Source organism: Balaenoptera acutorostrata, chromosome 8, assembly GCF_949987535.1.
Source record: "Balaenoptera acutorostrata chromosome 8, mBalAcu1.1, whole genome shotgun sequence".
Classification (NCBI taxonomy): Eukaryota; Metazoa; Chordata; class Mammalia; order Artiodactyla; family Balaenopteridae; genus Balaenoptera; species Balaenoptera acutorostrata.
The window spans coordinates 111170076-111189956 of NC_080071.1; the positions used below are offsets into that span (position 1 = coordinate 111170076).

The 19881-nt window shown below is 36.5% G+C and overlaps 1 protein-coding gene across 2 annotated transcripts in view; it reads right to left on the reverse strand.

Annotated features, from left to right (window-relative positions):
* The window catches only part of DPP10 (dipeptidyl peptidase like 10), a 690622-nt gene that overhangs the window by 111348 nt on the left and 559393 nt on the right, over window positions 1-19881 (reverse strand). For both annotated transcript variants that reach the window (XM_057551306.1, XM_057551305.1), the window contains 2 exons: window positions 14848-14968; window positions 4548-4702 (listed from right to left, as the gene is read on the reverse strand). In XM_057551306.1, the coding sequence (XP_057407289.1) occupies window positions 4548-4702; window positions 14848-14968 (276 nt within the window). The remainder of the gene's footprint in view (window positions 1-4547; window positions 4703-14847; window positions 14969-19881) is intronic.

The window sequence follows — 19881 nt, forward strand, 5'->3', positions numbered from 1 at the left end:
AGAGGGCCTGGAAAGCTGATTAAACCACTGACCACTGAGGCCTACCTCCAGCATTTTTACTGTCTAGATGGGACATGAGAATTCGCATTTCTAATAATTTCCCAGATGAGGCTGATATTGCTGGTAAAAGGGCAACATTTTGAGAACTGGTTCAGTTTAATCTATGAATCAGAGAAATCTGGGTTCAATTTTGACTGTTATTTATTGGATATGGACCATGGACAGGATATTAAAGATCCTCAAGTATTATTTTATTTGATTCTCAAAAATGAGACATTTCTCTGAGAATATGTCACAGTCAGAAGTTTTGAGCCAAAGTAGATTCCCTTTCAGTGGAAAAAACCATCTCATACTTTTGTCATATGGACTAACAAAAAAGATGATTTTCAAAAGTGCCAAAAAATAGTATATACTTAATTACATAATTAATTAACTCATGAATTAAAAATAATGGTCAGACACTGATTTTTCTAGTGAGTGAAAAACTGTGTTCATATTTTTTATCTTTCAAAAAACTGATTAAAGAAAAAGAGAAATTAAATTAAATTTGATCAATTTTTATGAATTCTTATCAGTGATGCCTAATTTCATGACATACTTTGTCAAAGATATACACAGTTATTACCACATATTAAGGCAGTTTTTTTCAGGTCTATAGGACTGTACAGGATCACTGGTATCCCAATTAGCTTTCACATGAAAACAAATCAAAAGTTGTGTACACGCCATGAGTCTAAAAGTCCATGATTCAAGTACAAGATAAAGTTAGAAAGCCATTACTATAACAAAGCGTTTATGAAAAATGCCAACTAATTTATTATATGAATTTAAAATACTTTCAGATTCAAATAAAAGAAAAGTTTGGAGCCATCATTAAACAAGAGGATCACTGATAAATGAAAACATAACCACTTAACATCCGTTTGGTAAAAGGCAATGCAAATTTGTTATCTCCCTCTGAATCTGTATGAAATTACTGGAACTGAAAGAAAGTAAAGAAATGAAAACATCTAAAAAAAAAGTTGTGTACACCTATGGTCAGTTTTAGACAAAAACCAAACATTAAGCTGTTTCCAAAATTCAGCTGTCTAGCATTCTATAATCTCAATTTGATTTCTTTCCTTGGAGTTTTGAAATTAAGTGCACATTGCAAGTTCATTTGCACCCTTTAATATTTGAATTGTTTCAATAGTTTGCAAATTAGAGGAGTTCATCTATTCGCTTTTTAACAGTCTAATTTGCTACAAAGACTGCAAACCCATAGAATCCTTCCTCTATGATTCTGAAACACAAGCCTCAGGAATACTTAACCTTATTTTGCTGGCAACCAAACTGTCATTAAACGAGATAATGTTTTAACTAAGAAGATTAACCTGAGTTGCTGAGATAGACCTGTGTATCTTTTTTGTGCTGAATTGCTAATGATAGGGTATTTTATGAATTCTGAATTATGCTGAATTAAGCAAAATACAAATATATTTGTTTAGTGTAAGTATTTCATTAGTAAACCTGACCACATTGGGTATTTGCTGCACTCGTTTTAATCTAGTTTAATTTGAAGCACAATTTAGTGTGAACTCTATGCATTACTTCTATGTCTAAAGCACCACTTTTTTGAAAGTTTATCGCATAAGTAAGAACAAATCAAAATAACACATTTGTTAGTGGAAAAACTAACAAAAATTTTTTTTAAACCAGAGTAGAAAATAATGAGACTTTGAAAATTCAAGTAATAGACCCAAAATTATTCTGAAATTTATTCTGAGAACAAGGATGAAAACCCAGACCTAGTTTCTTTGAGTCCTGTTGTCTTAAGTACCTGGCAGATAGTTCTACTGACAGCCACCTGAGGACTTGGGATTCTTTCTCTTTGGCCACTATAATATTTGTCTTTATTTTTAATACTTCTCAATGGTAGTCATTAATACACACTCAGGACCTTCATTATGTATTACGTACATCATGCATTAGATACATCATTTATTAAATATACAGGCTAAGAATGTTACTCATACAGAGCTGAGTCATTTGTAGTTAATGGAGCAAAGAGAGCTCCACATCTATTCGTTAACTTGACGAGATATTTTGATTCCAGCTACATCTTCTGAGATACAAGTTAACCTCTGGTAGTTTTAGAGAGAAAGAGAGAGAGAGAGACAGAATCGATAAATTTGAGTTATTTCTCTGTTCTCTAAATAACTATGACTTTTATAAAAGGACTTAGCCTTTTAGAAGCTTAGTTGGCCCAACTGTAAAACAGAGGCACTTGTGAAGACGGCCGAATGTAGAAAAAAAGTGAGAAGTCTCCCTGAAAATATATAGCATATTATTAGCACACATGATTTACCCATTTAATAAACAAACATTAATATTATTTTATGCCTAGCTTTACTATTAAGAAATATTAATTAATTAAATAATGACTTACTAAATAAAAACAAATTGTCTAGGTTTGTCAACCCAGTATCTTCTGACTTACTGCTGACTTATTTAGATTTTCTCAGATGTTTCTGAATGTCCATTTGTTTGCCTCAGTCTTGATAAAATTATAAGGCCTAGGAGTGTACAAGTTCAAGCACCAAGAGTCTGTAACTGAGAAGGCAATTCGAAGATGCAGCTATTACATATGGCTCTTCTGTGTGAACCCTAAAATCCCCACTCCTCTTGGAAAATGAATTACAGAAAGTGGTCCCCTCCCTGGGGTTGATTTTATTCCCTTTGTGCAATGTACACACTGAACAGCTCTGAGTGACTGTCTTGCCTATTGACATGTGCTTTTCACAGTATGGACCCATTCTTCATTTTGTATTTACATTGTCAGGTGAACTTTCATTATTATAAGTAAATCAAATGGGGTGAGAATATATTTCAAAAATCTTTTACTTTTTCTCTGGAAAAAAAAACAGGTACAGGTATGCTGTACCTGCACAAACTGTCATACATACAACATGGCTAAATCTACAATTGGAGAAGACATAAGTACTTTTCTTGGAGTACCATACAAATGTCTTGGGAAATATAATTATTTTGTTGTTAGGTCAAATTGCCACTTTCTCCTGAAGAGCACTGAGTATATGTGCTTTCAGATCTATGTCCAGAGAAGACCCTAAAAATAGTATTTCAAAATCATGGAATCTTATTCCTCTCAAACCTGCTGTCTTCCGTAGCTGTCAATCAGTCACTCTGTTACTACAACCTACTGGAAGGAAGATAGGATAGGGAGAAAGACAGCACAGAATCTCCCTGAGGAAACAGGCTTCGCAGCCCTGACTCTCCGTATTCACTACTTTCCTTCCTCCTGTCCCCACCTTGGATAACTTGAGTCTTGTGGATGCTAGGAAAATGAGGAAAGTCATCCCCCGCAACCACGCCTTCATTGCAGGAGTAGAATAATACACGTGATGGGTAATTTTTCCAGTACTCTGCCCAGTTAAGGTACTGCACAAACTTAAAGGTATAAAACCTATTGTACTTTGGAAACACAAGGTACAACTCACTAAAGAAATGGCTTAATAAAGACTTCTAAATGAAATCAGCAGCCTTCTCTTACCTCATTAAGAGCTGAAATGTATAAACTTGAATTTTAAAAGTTTTCTATAAGGTATCCTTACATGATTAATGCTTGGGGGGGAACTCACTTTTTTTTGTTTTGTAAACATGGGGAAAATAAACTTTAAAGCAAGAGACCTTAAATAATTAACGATGACATATAAGAGAAAAACCAATACACTCCAGATGTTTCCACAGCCTGCTTTCAGAAGCCTCACCCAACACTTAAAAATAGTTTTGCTATCTGGGCAGGGTTTCCATATTCGCTTCACTCAATAAAACTATTCCATCTATTCCAGCTATGCCTGGCTATGGTTCTACCCCAGCATTTGATAAAGTATGTTCCAGAGTATGCTCTGCCAAAATAATACTGGTGCTAATATTAATACTAATAAATTCTCTCTGCTTAGTCTATTCTTTATTGGTGATTCTTTATGTTTAGTCTATTTTTTATTGAGATTCTTTATGCTTAGTCTATTCCTTACTAGAGATTCTTTATGCTGTCTACTTTTTATAGGAGATTTATAACACACATTAACAAGCAGTATATTAAGTGCTCTAAGAAATCATCTGAAAAAAAGCTAGATTTTTTTTTTTAAACTGAGAATTCCCAACTTATTTGACTGTGGCACTTTTTGCTCCTGTATAATAGCTATTAACAGCTCACAGAATATACCTTGGAGAAACTTTTGCCCTGGGATCAATGCTGCTTCTTATGTTTTCTCACCCTCTTTTCAACCAGGAAGGTGAGGGATAAAGAATGAGAGCATCAAAGTGAAAGAAATACAGCAAAAGTTCCTGCACCCTTGAATCATCTTTAGCTGTTCATACACAAGCACTGCGCACAGACCACTGCAAGCTCTTAAAATGATGACTGTCGACTGGTAAGGGGGCTTATTTTATTCTCCAAAGACAACTTGTTCATGAACCGAGAATACTATCAATCAAGTCACTGGCACACAGAGAAGGGGGACAAACAGCACTTCCACATTACTTACCTTAGGATATGGATACTTCTTTCCTTTGGGATACAAAGCTCCAGTAAACCGGGGGATAACCATGTTAGGCACCAAGGAATCATTTATCATCAGGAAGGCAAGCCTTTCTCCATCTGGTGACCACCAGTGGGCGATGTGAGAATGCAGAAGTTCCTCTAGAATAAATGAGTGTTATTTGAAAACAACTGTAGATGTGGGTTCAGTGACCCACAAACATCTGTCCTTGAAAGCTTTATTGTACATAAATATTTTCTATACAGTGTGGTGAATTTTATCAACTTCATGAAGAATTCTTTATTTCTGAGCTACCCTTTTAATCCCAATAAAAGAAGATGCAAAGGAAGGAAAGAATAAAGCAGTGAAGTCAGGATTTCATGGATTGTCAACAATGTGAACAGAGGAGATGAAAGCACTATCAGAGTAAAAAGAATGAGAACAGTAATTGAAGACTGAAACATGGCATAAAACCATATTCGTGTCGCTATTCATTCATATCTGCATTCAACCATATTTCCATCCTCTCATCATCAAACAAGTGGAATACCTACTAGATTCGTTAAACTATTCTAAGTTCTAAGGAAATAAAATTTTAAAAATATACTGGATATCTTTCATGTGACCCCAGATCCACTATCCACTTTTCTACACCTGATTTCTGGCCCAGGACATTAACCTGTATGAACTATATCAAAAGGGCTCCCATGCTCTCTAAAGCATGGCCACTAGGGTACCTTGGCAAGAGATTAGAAGGAGAGTAGAGTCAGAGTATGTATTCCCTTGGCTCTGTCCTGAAATGTCACCTGAGGCTTGTTGTGTGCTTTAAATGATTTCAGTACTCCTCTCAATGCAGCCTCATCTACACAATGTTCTCTTCTTGTATCTGATAATGGCTCACTTCTACCATCATAAGGGTGCACATTGCCTGGTTGCTACTAGTCTAGATTATAGTTCTGTCATTTACGGATGCCCTGCACCTTCACCTCTGTAAATTATCTTTTTGTAAATAAAATTAGATTTCAAAATTAGATTTTGAGATTAGGTTGGAGATCTTTGATGTAATAATAACCTTTCTGGGGGGAATTGGGAGCATAGATAATCCATAGCAAGGCATGGAATCATGAATAATCAATTGTCACTGGTGATGACGTAGAATAAAATGCAGCTAGAGAGGAAAAGTGTTTGGAGGACAAGTGATTGTGACACTCAGTTGCTCCAAAAATGGCAACGATAAAGATTATAAGTGAAGTTCTTATGAGACCTCAGAGGGATTACATAGGAATAAACAGAAACTGAAATCATGACAACTAAATTAGGAAAACACAAAAGGTCACCATGGCAACTTTGGAATCCCTCTCTTCTGTAGTTGAAGGGCAGATGTGGCTGAGGTCCGAGAGAACATAGAAAGTGTTGCAGAGGAGCAACACAAATGAGGGTCTCAACTTCACTTGTGTTTTAAAGCTAAGAGAGCAATATTGGTAGAGAAGTATTGGAAGCCTGACAAACAGGCTCAGGATGCTTGGGTAGATGCGTGCAGTACACTTGCTGCTTTCTGGACCAGTCTCATAAATAACACATTTTATAGTGGAATGTCGGCTGAAGACTTTGAACCTCAAAATTTCCACAAGTCTTCTTGCTGACTGAGGCAACCTCTATACAAGGGAGCTAGACCTTCTCTGCATAAAGGCAGAGTGAAAGATTAATTCCTGTAAATTTTAAGAGTCTGCATCCCTAGGGAAAAGGTTAGAGATGCAGTAGCCTGGGATACACTGGAATATCTATTAAAAAGTGAGAAAATTTGTTGGGATTATATTTATTTGAAAGTAAAGAGGGCCTATACTCTGGATTTTGAAGAACACCATAAACTACATTCACATGTGCTGACCTGTTTTATTCCCAGGTAACCTGTAAAACTGCCAGTTCTGAGAAGAACCTGAGCAGGAGAGGGCTGTGCAGCAGATCAAGGCCATGGTCCAATCTTTCCTACCATCTTCACCCTGTGACCCAGCAGATACGATGGTAATCCAAGTGCCCTTCCCAAACAGAGATATTGTGTGAAGCTTCTGGCAATCACCATATGACAATCAGAGCACAGGCATTACAAGCTTTAGGGAAAGGCCATTTTCTCCTGTGCCGATAAATATTCCCCAATTCAAAAGCAGCTCTCTACTGAGCTATGGTAGAAATAATTAGCCTGACCATGGGATACCAAGTGACTATGCAACCCAAACTGTCCACCATGAACTGACTCTTATCTGATTCACTGACCATAAAACTAAACACATACAGCTATATTCCACCCTAAGATAGAAGTGGTTTATATGGAACTGGACTAGAATGTGTAAGTGAGCTGCTCATCGTACTGCATCCTCTGCTTTATCCATTCTCCTTCATTTCACACCGATGCCTCAGGATGCCTATGCCTCTGACACCCTGACATGAGCTGGCAGAGGAGGAGTAAATGTAGGCCTGGATTATGGGCAGGTTTGCGTGATGTACTTGAACCCCCTGGAACTGGACAGGCTCTGCACTATAATCTTACCCAGGAGCGGCATAAAAAGACTATAATAAACATAAATCCTCCCAGTTGGAAGACTGTTAAACAAGATATTTAGTTCTCTACTTCTTGCGGAAGGAGACTTGGCTTGAAGCATAGGTCCATCCAGACTCATGCATAGTAACTTAATAAATGGCCACCTGATCAGGGATACGGAAAAGTAAAATTACAGAATTAGTGGCAGGAAGTCTAGGGAAAATAAGTGCATGGACTTGTCAGGAGGGGTAAAAATGTAAAACATTTGAAGATATTAGTGTCCTGCTTAAGGGCCACCAGAGCACATCCATAGCAGGGGAGGCTCTCAATGACCAGATGGACAGTATGACCGCCGAGCGCATGCCAGTTTGTCTCTGGCTGCCAATGACAGTGATCATTACTAAACCCTTGACATGGCATTATTTCCCAGCAGGCCCAGCGGACTACCTGGTGACAGGTGGATTATATGGTAACTCTTCCATCAAGAAAGGGTAGAATTTTGCCATAACAGAAGTCGATACATATTGTAGATATGGATATGTCTTTGCTGCCTGTAGCCCTCTCAGCACTGCTGTTCATGGACTTACAGAATAACTTATCCATTACCGCAATAACCCACACTATGTCACCTCCAAACAGCAAATATTTTCTAGCAAGAGGAAGGCAATGGACTCAGAATGGCATTCACTGGTTTCATCATGTTCCCCACTAGCCGGGCTTGATAGAAGAGTAAAATAGTCTGCTCTACCTCAATTTAGGCACTGTTTTTTTGACAACATCCTTGAAGTTGGGATGTTATCCTCCAGATATGAGTGTCCTACTTAATGTCCACCAGAGTACATCCATAGCAGAGGAGGCTCTGTGTCCTCCTGCATAACCAGGAAGCACAGATCTAGGAGCTAAGGGGTGGAAGTGTAGTGTTCTCTTTCACTATCACATCAGTAATCCACTGGACACAACATTCTGTTTCTTATCCTCATGATAATGGGCTTGGTGGGTGTAGAAGTCCTACTACCTAAGGGAGGATTGCCTCCAACAAGGAAAATAGTCACAATTCTGTTCCTCTGAATTAGAAGCTGAAATTTTTCCCTGACCATTTGGGCTCAGCGTGACTGGAAAAATAAACCGACAGAAAACATCGTCACTGTGCTGGGTCAATGATTAATATCATCTGCCAGGAAGAAAATGTGCCTTTACTATATAAAGAAGGAAAAGGAAGAAGATATTTGGAATTTAGCAGATTCACAAATACCCTTCTGTCTAATTCCATCTCATTTTCCAATTCCACATTTCTACATGCCAATTTCCATTTCAATGGAAAACTAAAATGGTAGCAACCTAATTAAGAAGAGGAAGCAAAGGAATAAGATTTGGCAGGAATAAAGTTTTGGTTTGATGCACCAGGTAAATAACCTATCTAGTCAAAATGCTGACTGAAGGTAAATGGAAACAGGAATGAACAGTTCAGGAAAGGAGTTATGATTACCAATTAAGGCCATATGATAAGTTACTTCTTTTCTTAATGGGGCCATTTCCCCCCAAACCTTATACGAAAAACACAAATATTGGCTGTAAATTTCAGACAGGTATATAACTGGACTAATGTCACTCTACAATGAAATGGTGGCAAATGAGACTTTGTGTGCTCCTCTTCTGGGGCCACAAACTTTTCATTTGAATAATAAGAACACTCCCATGGTGTCTGAGTTTTTTTTAAGTGTGGCCAATATGAAACCAGGCAAATCAAATAAAGAGAAAAAAGTTAGTGCATGGTATTTATTTTGTTGGTTTCCACCCATGGAAATCATGTGGGTTTCGCTGTCTTCTTCAACCAAAACTCACTGCTTCTATTACTGTGAAAACTCCAGGGCTCCCTCCTTCTAGGCCCTAGTAACAGCTGCCCCCCTTCCCTCTTCAGGTATTAATGGCTAAACCATTACTAGCCACAGGTTGTATATTCCTTGTCTTTTACAAGCGGCCCCTTCATAGATAAAGCTGAATACTATTTTGAATGTGCCATTTTTTTCCAGTAGTGATCCTGACGCTGATTTATTCAAGTAACTTAAAATTCAGGTGAGGAGACATGAGTGAGCCACGTAACACTGAAGAAAAAACATGCTGCTAATTGAGTGCACGTAAACTCTAAGTCTTATAAGACCTGTAGGTACAGAGAGATCAGATTGTGTTGCCCAAAATCAACACTCAGGGTTTCTAAGAAGCAGGTTCTATCCTGGGTGCTGAAGTATGCGTACACAAGTACTTCCCAAGAATAAGAATGGCCCCAATTTGAGGGCACCATTCAATAGAAACTGGACATCATCTACTTTTATGTATTTTAGAGTGATTTATGCCTAAAGTTGTTCCTCACAAAAATGATAAAATAGCAAAGTAGTATATACAAAGAGTTATGTGACTTCCTTCAGGTATATAAAAAAAGCTACCCGAATAGAAAGTAGGTAAATAAAAGAATCTTTAATATGCATTTGCTTAAAAGTCCTCTTGAACGAGGCAAACATTCTTTAATTGCAACTAATAGGGACTTTTACTCATGGATTGAAACTTCCTGTAATTATATTATTTACAAACAATGTATTTTTACAAATTGCATTCTATTCCATTTCAATGTAGGCTTGGCTCTTCATTGTCTTTATTACACTGATTTAGAAAATCTCACTGCAGAGCAGATGGAGTTCTCAACACATGTGGTTTTATGTCACAGACACTTAAAAATATAGCCTCAACACAAAGCACTCACAGAAAACAAACTCACATACGACCATTGTATTCAGATTAACAAGCAATTCCGAAAAGTAAGCTGATTTTATCCGTTTGTAGTTTATCAACTTAGATAGGATTTCCTGAGGATCTACTGTCAGCCCTGTGGGTTTTGGTTGATTTTTGCCCCCTTATTTCCTGTATCTTACTGTCAACTTTCTTGAAAGACTTGTCTATGTTCGTAACCTTCTCACTTCCCATTTACAGCTCCATCCACTGCAGGCTTGCTTCTGGCACCACCAATTGACTGATTTTGTTCCTGTCAAATTCTGGTAGCAAATCAAACAGTAACTTTGGAATCCTCAGCTTGTTTGACCTCCTGAGACTTAGCATTGTTATCACCCTATCTTCCTCTGCCTTCCATGGCTGCATCTCTAATCTTTCTTTCTTTTATATGTCACAGTTCAGTTTTACTGGGATTTAGTAAGTACTCAGTAAATATTTGTTGAATCAATGAATGGATGAATGTGACTTCCTGTGTCTATGAGAAGGCACAAAGTGAATACAGGCAATTTGCATTATTCTCACCAAATAACAAAAAAGCAACAATCCCAATTTGTTGATAAGCATATTGTTTATCTTGTAATTTTTTTCTCTCACCTCTTTATTCTTGTCATTCTTAAGGCTCAATGCAAAAACCATTTCTTCTATAAACCACCCTATATTCCCCCAATGCATCAGAATTAATTCTATTTATACATATATTTAATATGACATGTAGTTCTATTTATATTTCTATTTACCATGCTCCAAATGGTTCATTATATAATAGTTGTTTACAGTTTTTCACTCCATTAAGTTGGAAATACCCAAAGCATAGAAACCCATATTCCTCATTGTATTGGTCTCAGATAATGTCTGACAAATATATGTGCTCAATAACGGTTAGATTGAATTTCAAAGAAGGACTCCTTTAAAATACGAGATTCTAAAATATATTTATAAATCTTTTAGGCATCTCAGTTCCATTATTCAAATAATTGAAAGTGACAGTCATTTTTTGTTTCTATTTAATAGATGCAATACTTCGTGGAGATTTTCAAAGTTGTAAACTTGGCAGCTGTGAACTTTACCTTTTTTAAACAAAATATTGATCTGATATTTTGTTTAGTTAAGTTACCACGTTAAATATGCCAATTTATATGAATAAGATTTGAGGTGCTTTGTGTAAATTATATTTAAAATGTTTCATTTTGAGCACGATGTTTTATTTTTCTTCTGAACTTCACCAACTCTTTTTTTGGGGGGGGGCACTCTGCGTGACTTGTGGGATCTTAGTTCCCAGACCAGGGATTGAACCCAGGCCCTTGGCAGTGCCAGCGTGGAGTCCTAACCATTGGACCACCAGGGAATTCCCCATGAACTTCACCAACTCTTTAAAACACAGTGTATTTTATTTGCTTTTACTTTCCTTAGGAATTGAGTAATACTAGAAATAGAAACAATTACACTTTTAAAAGACTTTAAAGACTCCACGTCAGTGACTGCGGTTGGGAGCAACAGGCACGCTCACAGGTTGGCCCGGCCCTAACGCACTTAAAATTTGCCATAAAAACATTTTATTTTCTTTTATGTGACTCTTCTAATCTTTTGCTACGATAATTATAGAAGGTAAATTTCAATTTAGAAAAAGTAAGTGGAAATGTTACATGTTCCTTCTTGGGTTTCCCACACATGCTAATTCATATTGTAACTGATTTCTGCAAAGTAATAAAAAGGAAATCTCTACACTAGAGTATCACATACATACTGCTGAAGACCATATGCATTTCTAATAGGTAGTACTGCCTTTTCATGCGTATACTGAAGGAAAAGAGAAGGTCTGGATTCTGGGAGGTGTTGACACATTGGACACGCAAAGTGATAGTAAGTGATTAAGGCCCGTGTGGGACTTCTGAACCATAGGTTGCTGATGCCAAGCAAAATGCTGAGAGAAAATCAATGATGTATGAATTGCTTAAATCCCTCTGCCAAACCTTAGCACTTATTCCCTTCGTAAGGTCCGTCCCTTCTCTTGGAAATGAAGCAAGAATTGAGGTAAGTCCATGGACACTAGGGTTCAGAGTCTTTGGCTGATGAAACAGACCAGGGAAATCTAACACCTTAGGTCCATAATGCACGCCATCCCTTAGGGAAGAGCGAAAGGCCCTGCACTGTAACAGGTGGAGTAGCCCAGGACGAAGCACTGACTTTGAAGACGCACATTCAAGTGTCAGCCCTACCCTCGTGAACGCTGAGGTCATGTCCAAGTCACCTATCCTCCCTGAATCATGGTTTCTTCAGTAAGTGATTAGATATACTAGCATCATAAGAATTAACTCACATAGCATATCTGGAATTTCCTAGTATACCTAGAACATATGAGCTCAAAGGATTGAATTTAATTTGAATGGCAAAAACCATAATTTTTCCATTTCCCCCTTTTTGGAAAGTGTCAGACTTACAGGGTCATCCCCAAAACAAAAGTTTTTGTTACCCATTTGTCCTGCTTATCCCTCAACACACTGTTCAGTTTCAGCCCCAATATATAGGTTTTTATTCCTAATTAAGAAGATAACCTTATTTCCCAAATAGTGGTCTTTAATTTCTCTCCTTATAATTTCCTCAAATATGTAATTCCATAAACTATATGAAGCCTTCCCTAAAGGACAGAGGCCCAAATCTTGATCAGTGTCAAGTCAGTACATTCTACATTGGGTTTACCTCTAGTTGATTCAAAATTTCTTGAATGTTAAGGATCACATTTTGTCACCCAATGTAGCATACTAGCACACTGGGAAGCACCAATGTTCCTGCTAAATTATTCCTCTCCTCCTTGAGTCTACTGTTCCTTCTGATGTCTACTCACTGTGTCTGCCACCACTATTTACTAGTGATCCAAACCAGAAGCCAAAGAATCATTCTTGACTTCTTCAATCCATCTCGTCCATTTGAACACTAAGATCTACCTATTTTACTGCCTCATCAATTTTAGAATCTTCCCTCCTTCTTCCTGCTTTAACCCTAGTCCTCTTGCTCATTATCTCTTGATAGAACATAGAACAAGCCTTATAGCTGCTCACTGGTTCTTTTCACTATTCAATTCCAGCTTTACACTCTAGCCAAAATGATCTATTTATGCGGAAGATCTAATCTTGACACTTCCTTTCCTGAAAAGCTGTATTAGTTTCCCCATTTAATAGTGGAAAAATAATTGAAATCCCAGATAATTTTCAGGGTTACTGCCTCTTGGTTCTTGTTGCCTTCCTTTTCTCAAATTTTATGCCTCAATAATACCAAGCTGATTTTAGTTCCCTGGGCACACACTATGCTATTTAACCCTTCTATGCTTCTTCAAGCTTTTAACTCTTGCTTGGATTTTTCCTTCCTGGTTTCTTCTTCTGTGTTAAACTTCTTATTCTTTGAGGCTCAGCTCAGAGGGTTTCTCCATTAAGAAAATATTTACAAATCCCTAAAATGGGCTAAGTCTGACTCCTTTGTTTTTTCATAGAATCCTGTGTTTACTGTCATTTAGTACTTAGTACACTGCACTGGCATGGTTTCTTCATCTTTCAGGGTCTCCTACAGTACCAAAATATTTTGAACATAAAAGGTGTGTCTTTCCTAGCTCCTCTAGGTAAGAGGTGGTTAATTCTTACTACCTAGATTCTCAGAACTACCAAGGTTTCAAGTTTGTTCCTCACCTGTTTTTTCAATTCATTGGGGTGTCTCAGGCGCCTCTAATAATCCATCATTTTGAAATAAGAAAGCCAGAGTCAGTTTTTGACACTCTCAACCAAAGAACCCTACTAATCCATTTGTGCATTTCATTTTGTAAAATTTCATAGTATAATTATCACTGATATTTCCACAGTAGGTTCCCCTACTCCTCAGAATAAACTGTGGCTTTTACTATTTGATGCTAGCTTATACACAAAATATATTATAGATATTAATACACATGTACACATATATGTGTAAATCTTGAGGGCTACAATGTCTCTTCCTTAATAATATAGTTCCACCCAGCAACATTTTCCTTTTAATGTAAAGTCCTGAGAGCAGAACTATGTTTTGTTTCCTGATGTATCTCAGCACTAAGACAAGTACTTGGAACATAGTAGGTCTTCAATAATATCTGTCAAATGAGAGCATGAATGAACGAAATGAATGAATGAATAAGCTAAATGATTTACTTTCTTACATAATTAAAAGTAGCAACTCTGAGCTAGAAAGATTGCATTTGCCAGTACTGCTCAAGAGTAAAATTTATTCTCTGGAAGATTCTTACTTTATAATTTCTAATTTAATAGACTAACTTAGTTTAAATTTTGAGGTATTTTGCCAAGATCAGTTGTAGAGTCTGAAATGTAGGTTTTAAACTCACACTTTGAGTTTTTCCTAGGCAATCTGTACCTATAACTAGCTGATAATTGGTACATGATAAAATTGGATAGAGGTTTTCATCACCTGATTCCTTCTTATATTCTCAGCTATTATGAAAACTTGATTCAATAGTTATTATAAATAACTTTTTAGGTAGGTTTCATTGAATATTTTGGTCCCTATACAGTGGTTTTAAAATGTGACAGAATGTTCTTAATGGAAATGACTAATAATTAAGTGGCTTTCATGCACTTTTTGAATAGTAAAGGATTTTGTTTATTCCTTCCCAGACTCAGAAAAATTCAGCATCTAATTCCAGAGTGATGTAAGATGATTATTCACTTTCATTAGTTAAGCATCACCAAAAATAAGATCTATTTAGCCTGAACAAAATGTGTATATGTGATACATATATATATCTCAAACATGGAATTATGTAAGTAGATGTAAATCATAACCAGTCAAAACATGAGCAGATGCAAAGATATGAAAGCATGAAGGCAATTTTGAGAGGAAATGAGAGGAAGAAATAGTGCTATAAGTATTGTTATAATTGAACAGATTTTTCTTATAGATTTTGTGTAAAAATATATCATTTGTATTCTTTTGAAACGAAATCTATTCACTCACCTTCATATAACCAGTCAGCAATTCCATTAAAAATAATTCCTTCTTTTCCAGAAGATGTCAGTCGCAATGAACTACTCTTTATATCAGGTTGATAGTAGATATTATTTTCAAAAATATAAATCTGGATCAGGAAACATGTAAAACAAACAAACCAAAAAACCAAAACTATTAGGAAGCCTTTTTTTAAACTTTCATATTATAGAATAATAACTGAAGAGCTAAGTGTTTTATTATTTGCCTGCTTTCAATTTGTTTTTATTTAATGCATATTTTTTATTGCTTTCAATTATTAATGGCTGTTTCTTTCTCTATCATATAATATCCAGTTATCATTTAGAAATTACATGGTACTAGCTATTGAAGCTTTTAAATCCATATTTTCAACAACAATGTTTCATCTACTTAATTATCTTTTTCTCATACCACAAGATTGGTTTGGGTTTGAGATAACATTCTGCAGGCTTAAGAGACTGACAACTGTACTAGATGCCATTTTAGTAACAGCAAACAACTCGAAAAACCTCAATTTGGGGTCTTTTACCAAAAAATGCATTGGCGATCAATAAAATAATCTTTAGAGAATGTCTCTGATTCTCTCCGGCTCAACTCACAGATCCACTAATGAAAGGAAACACTGGCAAAATTCCTTCAGATTGATAAGTGGAACACACCTTCTTATGCCTCAATCTTCCCTGGTAATTCTTTCCTAAATAGCAGAGCAGTAATAATAACCTTGTGCTTGAGGATTCAAGAAAGAGTTTTAATATGAATACATTACAGAGTCTTACAAAATAATATCAACATCAACATCAGCAACAACAATAGTCCCAATACAGGAACAGTAGTAGAAATTAAACAGTGTCTGTCCACAAAAAATGAACTATCTTTAATAGAGATAATTCAGGATAAAATTATTTATAATTCACTTTAAAATATTTTTAATGCCAAACATTTCAAACTGTTGGTCTGTGTGATGTAACTGTCACACAGCCATGTTTCATGCACTTGTTGCGGGGAGTAGAATATTGTTCAATGAAAGCCAAATTGCTATTTAGATTGACATTCTACTAAGAAGGTGAAAGATGGCCTAGTGCCCATGTGTTCCAGCATGCTATAGGATCATTGCACAAAAGCAGATAGAGCAAACACAAGAACTTCTGAAATAATTGTCTGATTAACCATGAAGTCCTAGATTTTAAACCTTGACGTGCACAATGATGAAGGCAATCTTAATATCCAGAACATCTGATTGATATTCTACTTTGATTCTGGTGATTTGGCAAGCACTTAACAGTGAGTGTATCTAGTTAACCATTCCACTACTACCTGTTGTTTATATTACAGGTGAGGATGACAATAAGAATACGAATTGTTGGGGGTGGAGAGTAAGAAAGATATAATAGGTGTTTAAACATGTGTTTATAATCAGGCAGCCTAAATTTAAAATCCAAATAACTTGGATAATTTGTTTAACCTTTCTATATCTCAATCCTCTCTTTTATAAGATGTGGATGTCTCACACCTACTTTAGAGATCTGATGTGAAGAATAAATGAGATGATGAATGTAGAACATGTAACACATGTGGCTATTGCTAGGAGCAGGGCTGACTTCACGCAAGATAATCTAGTTCAAAAATCTTAAACTTTTTGCAGGCGCTACAGAATCTAAATCAAAACAAAACCTCTACAGCTTCAGCCAATGTGTAAATTATCCCAAACTATTGACTATTAGGTTGATTATATTATGTCGACTATATATTAGGAATAGTTAGTAGAATAGTAATAGCAGTAGGGGTAGTACTATTAGGAGGAGAGGGGGTGGTATTAACAAATGATATTCATTGCTTTCACTTCATTTAGAAAGTTTTCCAGTGGTAAGAATATAGGAAATAAACTTATATTGAAAGTATGCGGGTCCCACTTAGGCAAAAGTTTGAGAACTATATCTCAGGTATCTTAAAACTGGATGGAAGTGTTTTTTTTAATGACTTTCACAACCCCTCATAACTGAGAAATAATATTAACTTTATTGTAGCCATCTAAAGCTTAAACTTTGTGTGTTTTGTATACTACCTCCTTTTGCCTTTCACAAACAGTATATGAAATAGGCACACAAAATCGGCTTTACTTGGAGGGAATCCTCTTTTTGTACCATAATCTTCTATTAGGACTTGTAAGTGAATAGAAATTCAGATCATCCACACTCATGCTACATAAGCACATGGGACTATTATCAAAAGTAAGGGTGACTTGAGACTTCCCTGGTGGTCCAGTGGTAAAGAATCCGCCTTCCAATGCAGGGCACCCGGGTTCGATCCCTGGTCAGGGAATTAAGATCCCACATGCCACAGAGCAACTAAGCCCACGTGCCACAACTACTGAGCTTGCGTGCCTCAACTAGAGAGACTGCGTGCTGCAACTACAGAGCTCACCCACCCTGGAGCCTGCACACCACAACAAGAGAAAACCACACACCACAACTAGAGAGAAGCCCGCGCACCGCAACGAAAGATCCCGCGTGCCTCAGTGAAGATCCCCCATGCCGCAACGAAGACCCGATGCAGCCAAAAATAAATAAATAATAAATCTTTAAAAAAAAATAAAAAGGGTGACTTAACCCAATGTAATATTGTTCCAAATCCTCAGCTTTTTGAGGGGAACAAACTCTAAGTCAAAACAATTAATAAAACCTCCACGATTTCAGCAGATGTATAAATGGTTTTGGATACCAAAACCACTGACCAGTAATTACATTTGTATTTGAAGAACAGATTGGATGATGTTCAAAATCCACATGAAACTGACATCTGTTTCAATGTAAAAGAACAAGCAATATGGAATCAGAATTTTAATGCCATTTGCTGAAAGCTGCAATGTCAGGGGATATCCACAAGATCTTTTTTCTGTGGACCAAAAATTAGTGGTTGCCTTTATGAAAATATACATTTATAATCTTTTAAACCCTTTTAAATTACCAAAGTTTTTCCTTGAATTATATTAACTTCACATAATAGTCACAAACTCTCACCAGTACTTTAGCAATATAGGAGCTGCAAATATTCCCAGGTACTATCTTGGCACATTGATGAAATTAAGCTGGATCCAAATGGCAATGATCAAGGGCTACGACTAGATTTAAATCACACTGAAAATACCGCAAACACTAATGCCATTTATCCTAATGTTACTGATTAAACTGTCATAATATTTTTGATGCCATCAATCAATTCCTTCAATGAGCCACCTAAACAGTATAACAAATAGAAATGGATAGCTATTTGACCATTTAATTTTTCAGCTAATAGAGCAAGCTGACTACCCACTTTTTCAAAATCCATGGTCTTAGTACACTTACAAAATAATTCAAAATTGGTAAAGTCACAACAAAGGCAACAGGAAGACAGCTGAAATACCATGTGCTGTGACAAACTGAGAAATTTGTAGTAAGTGACCCAGGAAATTATTCTATCAATGTGTTAATTGATATTACTCATTACCAATGATTAAACACAATATGTGTCATCGCTGTGCAGGAGGCTTTAACAGCCGATTTTCAACTTTCTGCCTTCTCTTCCCCTGCTGCAGCTCCAGTAATGCTTCAGATGACGGATGCCCCAGCAGCCAGGATTGCTGGGTGAAGAGGTATGGAACAAACTCCTTCCCCAGCCCCAGCCAACTTGTGATGGACATATGGCAATAAATGAACATTTGAGGTTAAAAGTCATTAGGATTATAGGTTTGAGAGCAATTACAATGTAAATTACCCTACTGTGACTGATTTAACCAGAGACAATGCCTAACATAAACTTATAAGAGCAGACTCTTATGAACTTTCAGCCAGTTTAATTGAAAAAGAACACCAGAATAAAACAGAAATATAATTGAATGTTAGATCTATTTTAGCTGAAATATTACTGAAAAGCTATTCCACCTTCACTGATTTGAGTGATTTTTATGATAATTTTAAATTAGAAAACTACAAATCATTCAAAAATCCCCATGTGTTGTAATGGTGTAAGAGAATCTACAAAGTCACAGCCAAGTTGGGATAGTATTTGTGTTGCCTTCTACTGTGGCTTGCTTTCTGGGAAAAAGTTGTAATTTAGAAACTATCCCAGATAACATATATTACTGGCAGGGATGTGGTGAAAGGGGTCCTTTCCTATGTTGATTGTGAAAATATAAAATGTGATAAGCATATTGAAAAGCAATATGGCAACTAAAAACAAAACATACTCCATCTCATCAGCAATCCCAAATCTGGGACTTGTAAGAAAAACAAAACAAAAACAGAAAACCACCAATATGTACAGAATGATGAAGAGTGATATTTATTTCTGCAGTGTTTATGATGGCCAAAAAGAAGAGTCAAGGTGAAAACCCATCAAAGTGCTTGCCTGGATGGATTATGATTCATCCACATCAGGTAGTAACACTCGGCTTTGAGGAGAATAAATTAGTGCTACATGAGTTGACCTGGAGGTGTTTCACTGAGATATTGTCAAGTGACAAAAGGCACAAAACAAGAAAATTATTTCAACATGAATCCATTTTTGTGCACCAGACAATGACAATACTAATACAAACTTACACTAGCAGGGATCTCACCAACAGATATACATTGAATGTTGTCTTTTGGTACTCAGCCCCACACCTGCCCCCCACCCCCCATAGTCTTCTATTACTGTGTCATCAGAAACCTGAAATCTACAATTCTAAGATTCCCTTGCAAACTAGTCTTCTCAGCTTCTTTGCTTGATGGGTTCTAGTTACTTTCTGCAAATATGAGAAAGCTGCTAGTTAGGAACTGGAAGACATTTACCTTTGGCAGTGGCTTTTGCATGTGAGCTTCAACAATAGTGACTAAGTAGCAGTATATATATATATATATATATATATATATATATATATATATATATATATATAGTTTCATACCCTTCAAATCTATGCAGTTCTTATCTTTCAACCTGCCCTAATAGATGTGAACATTCAGACAACCATATCCTTGCTTCTTTTGGCTCCTGGACCACTAA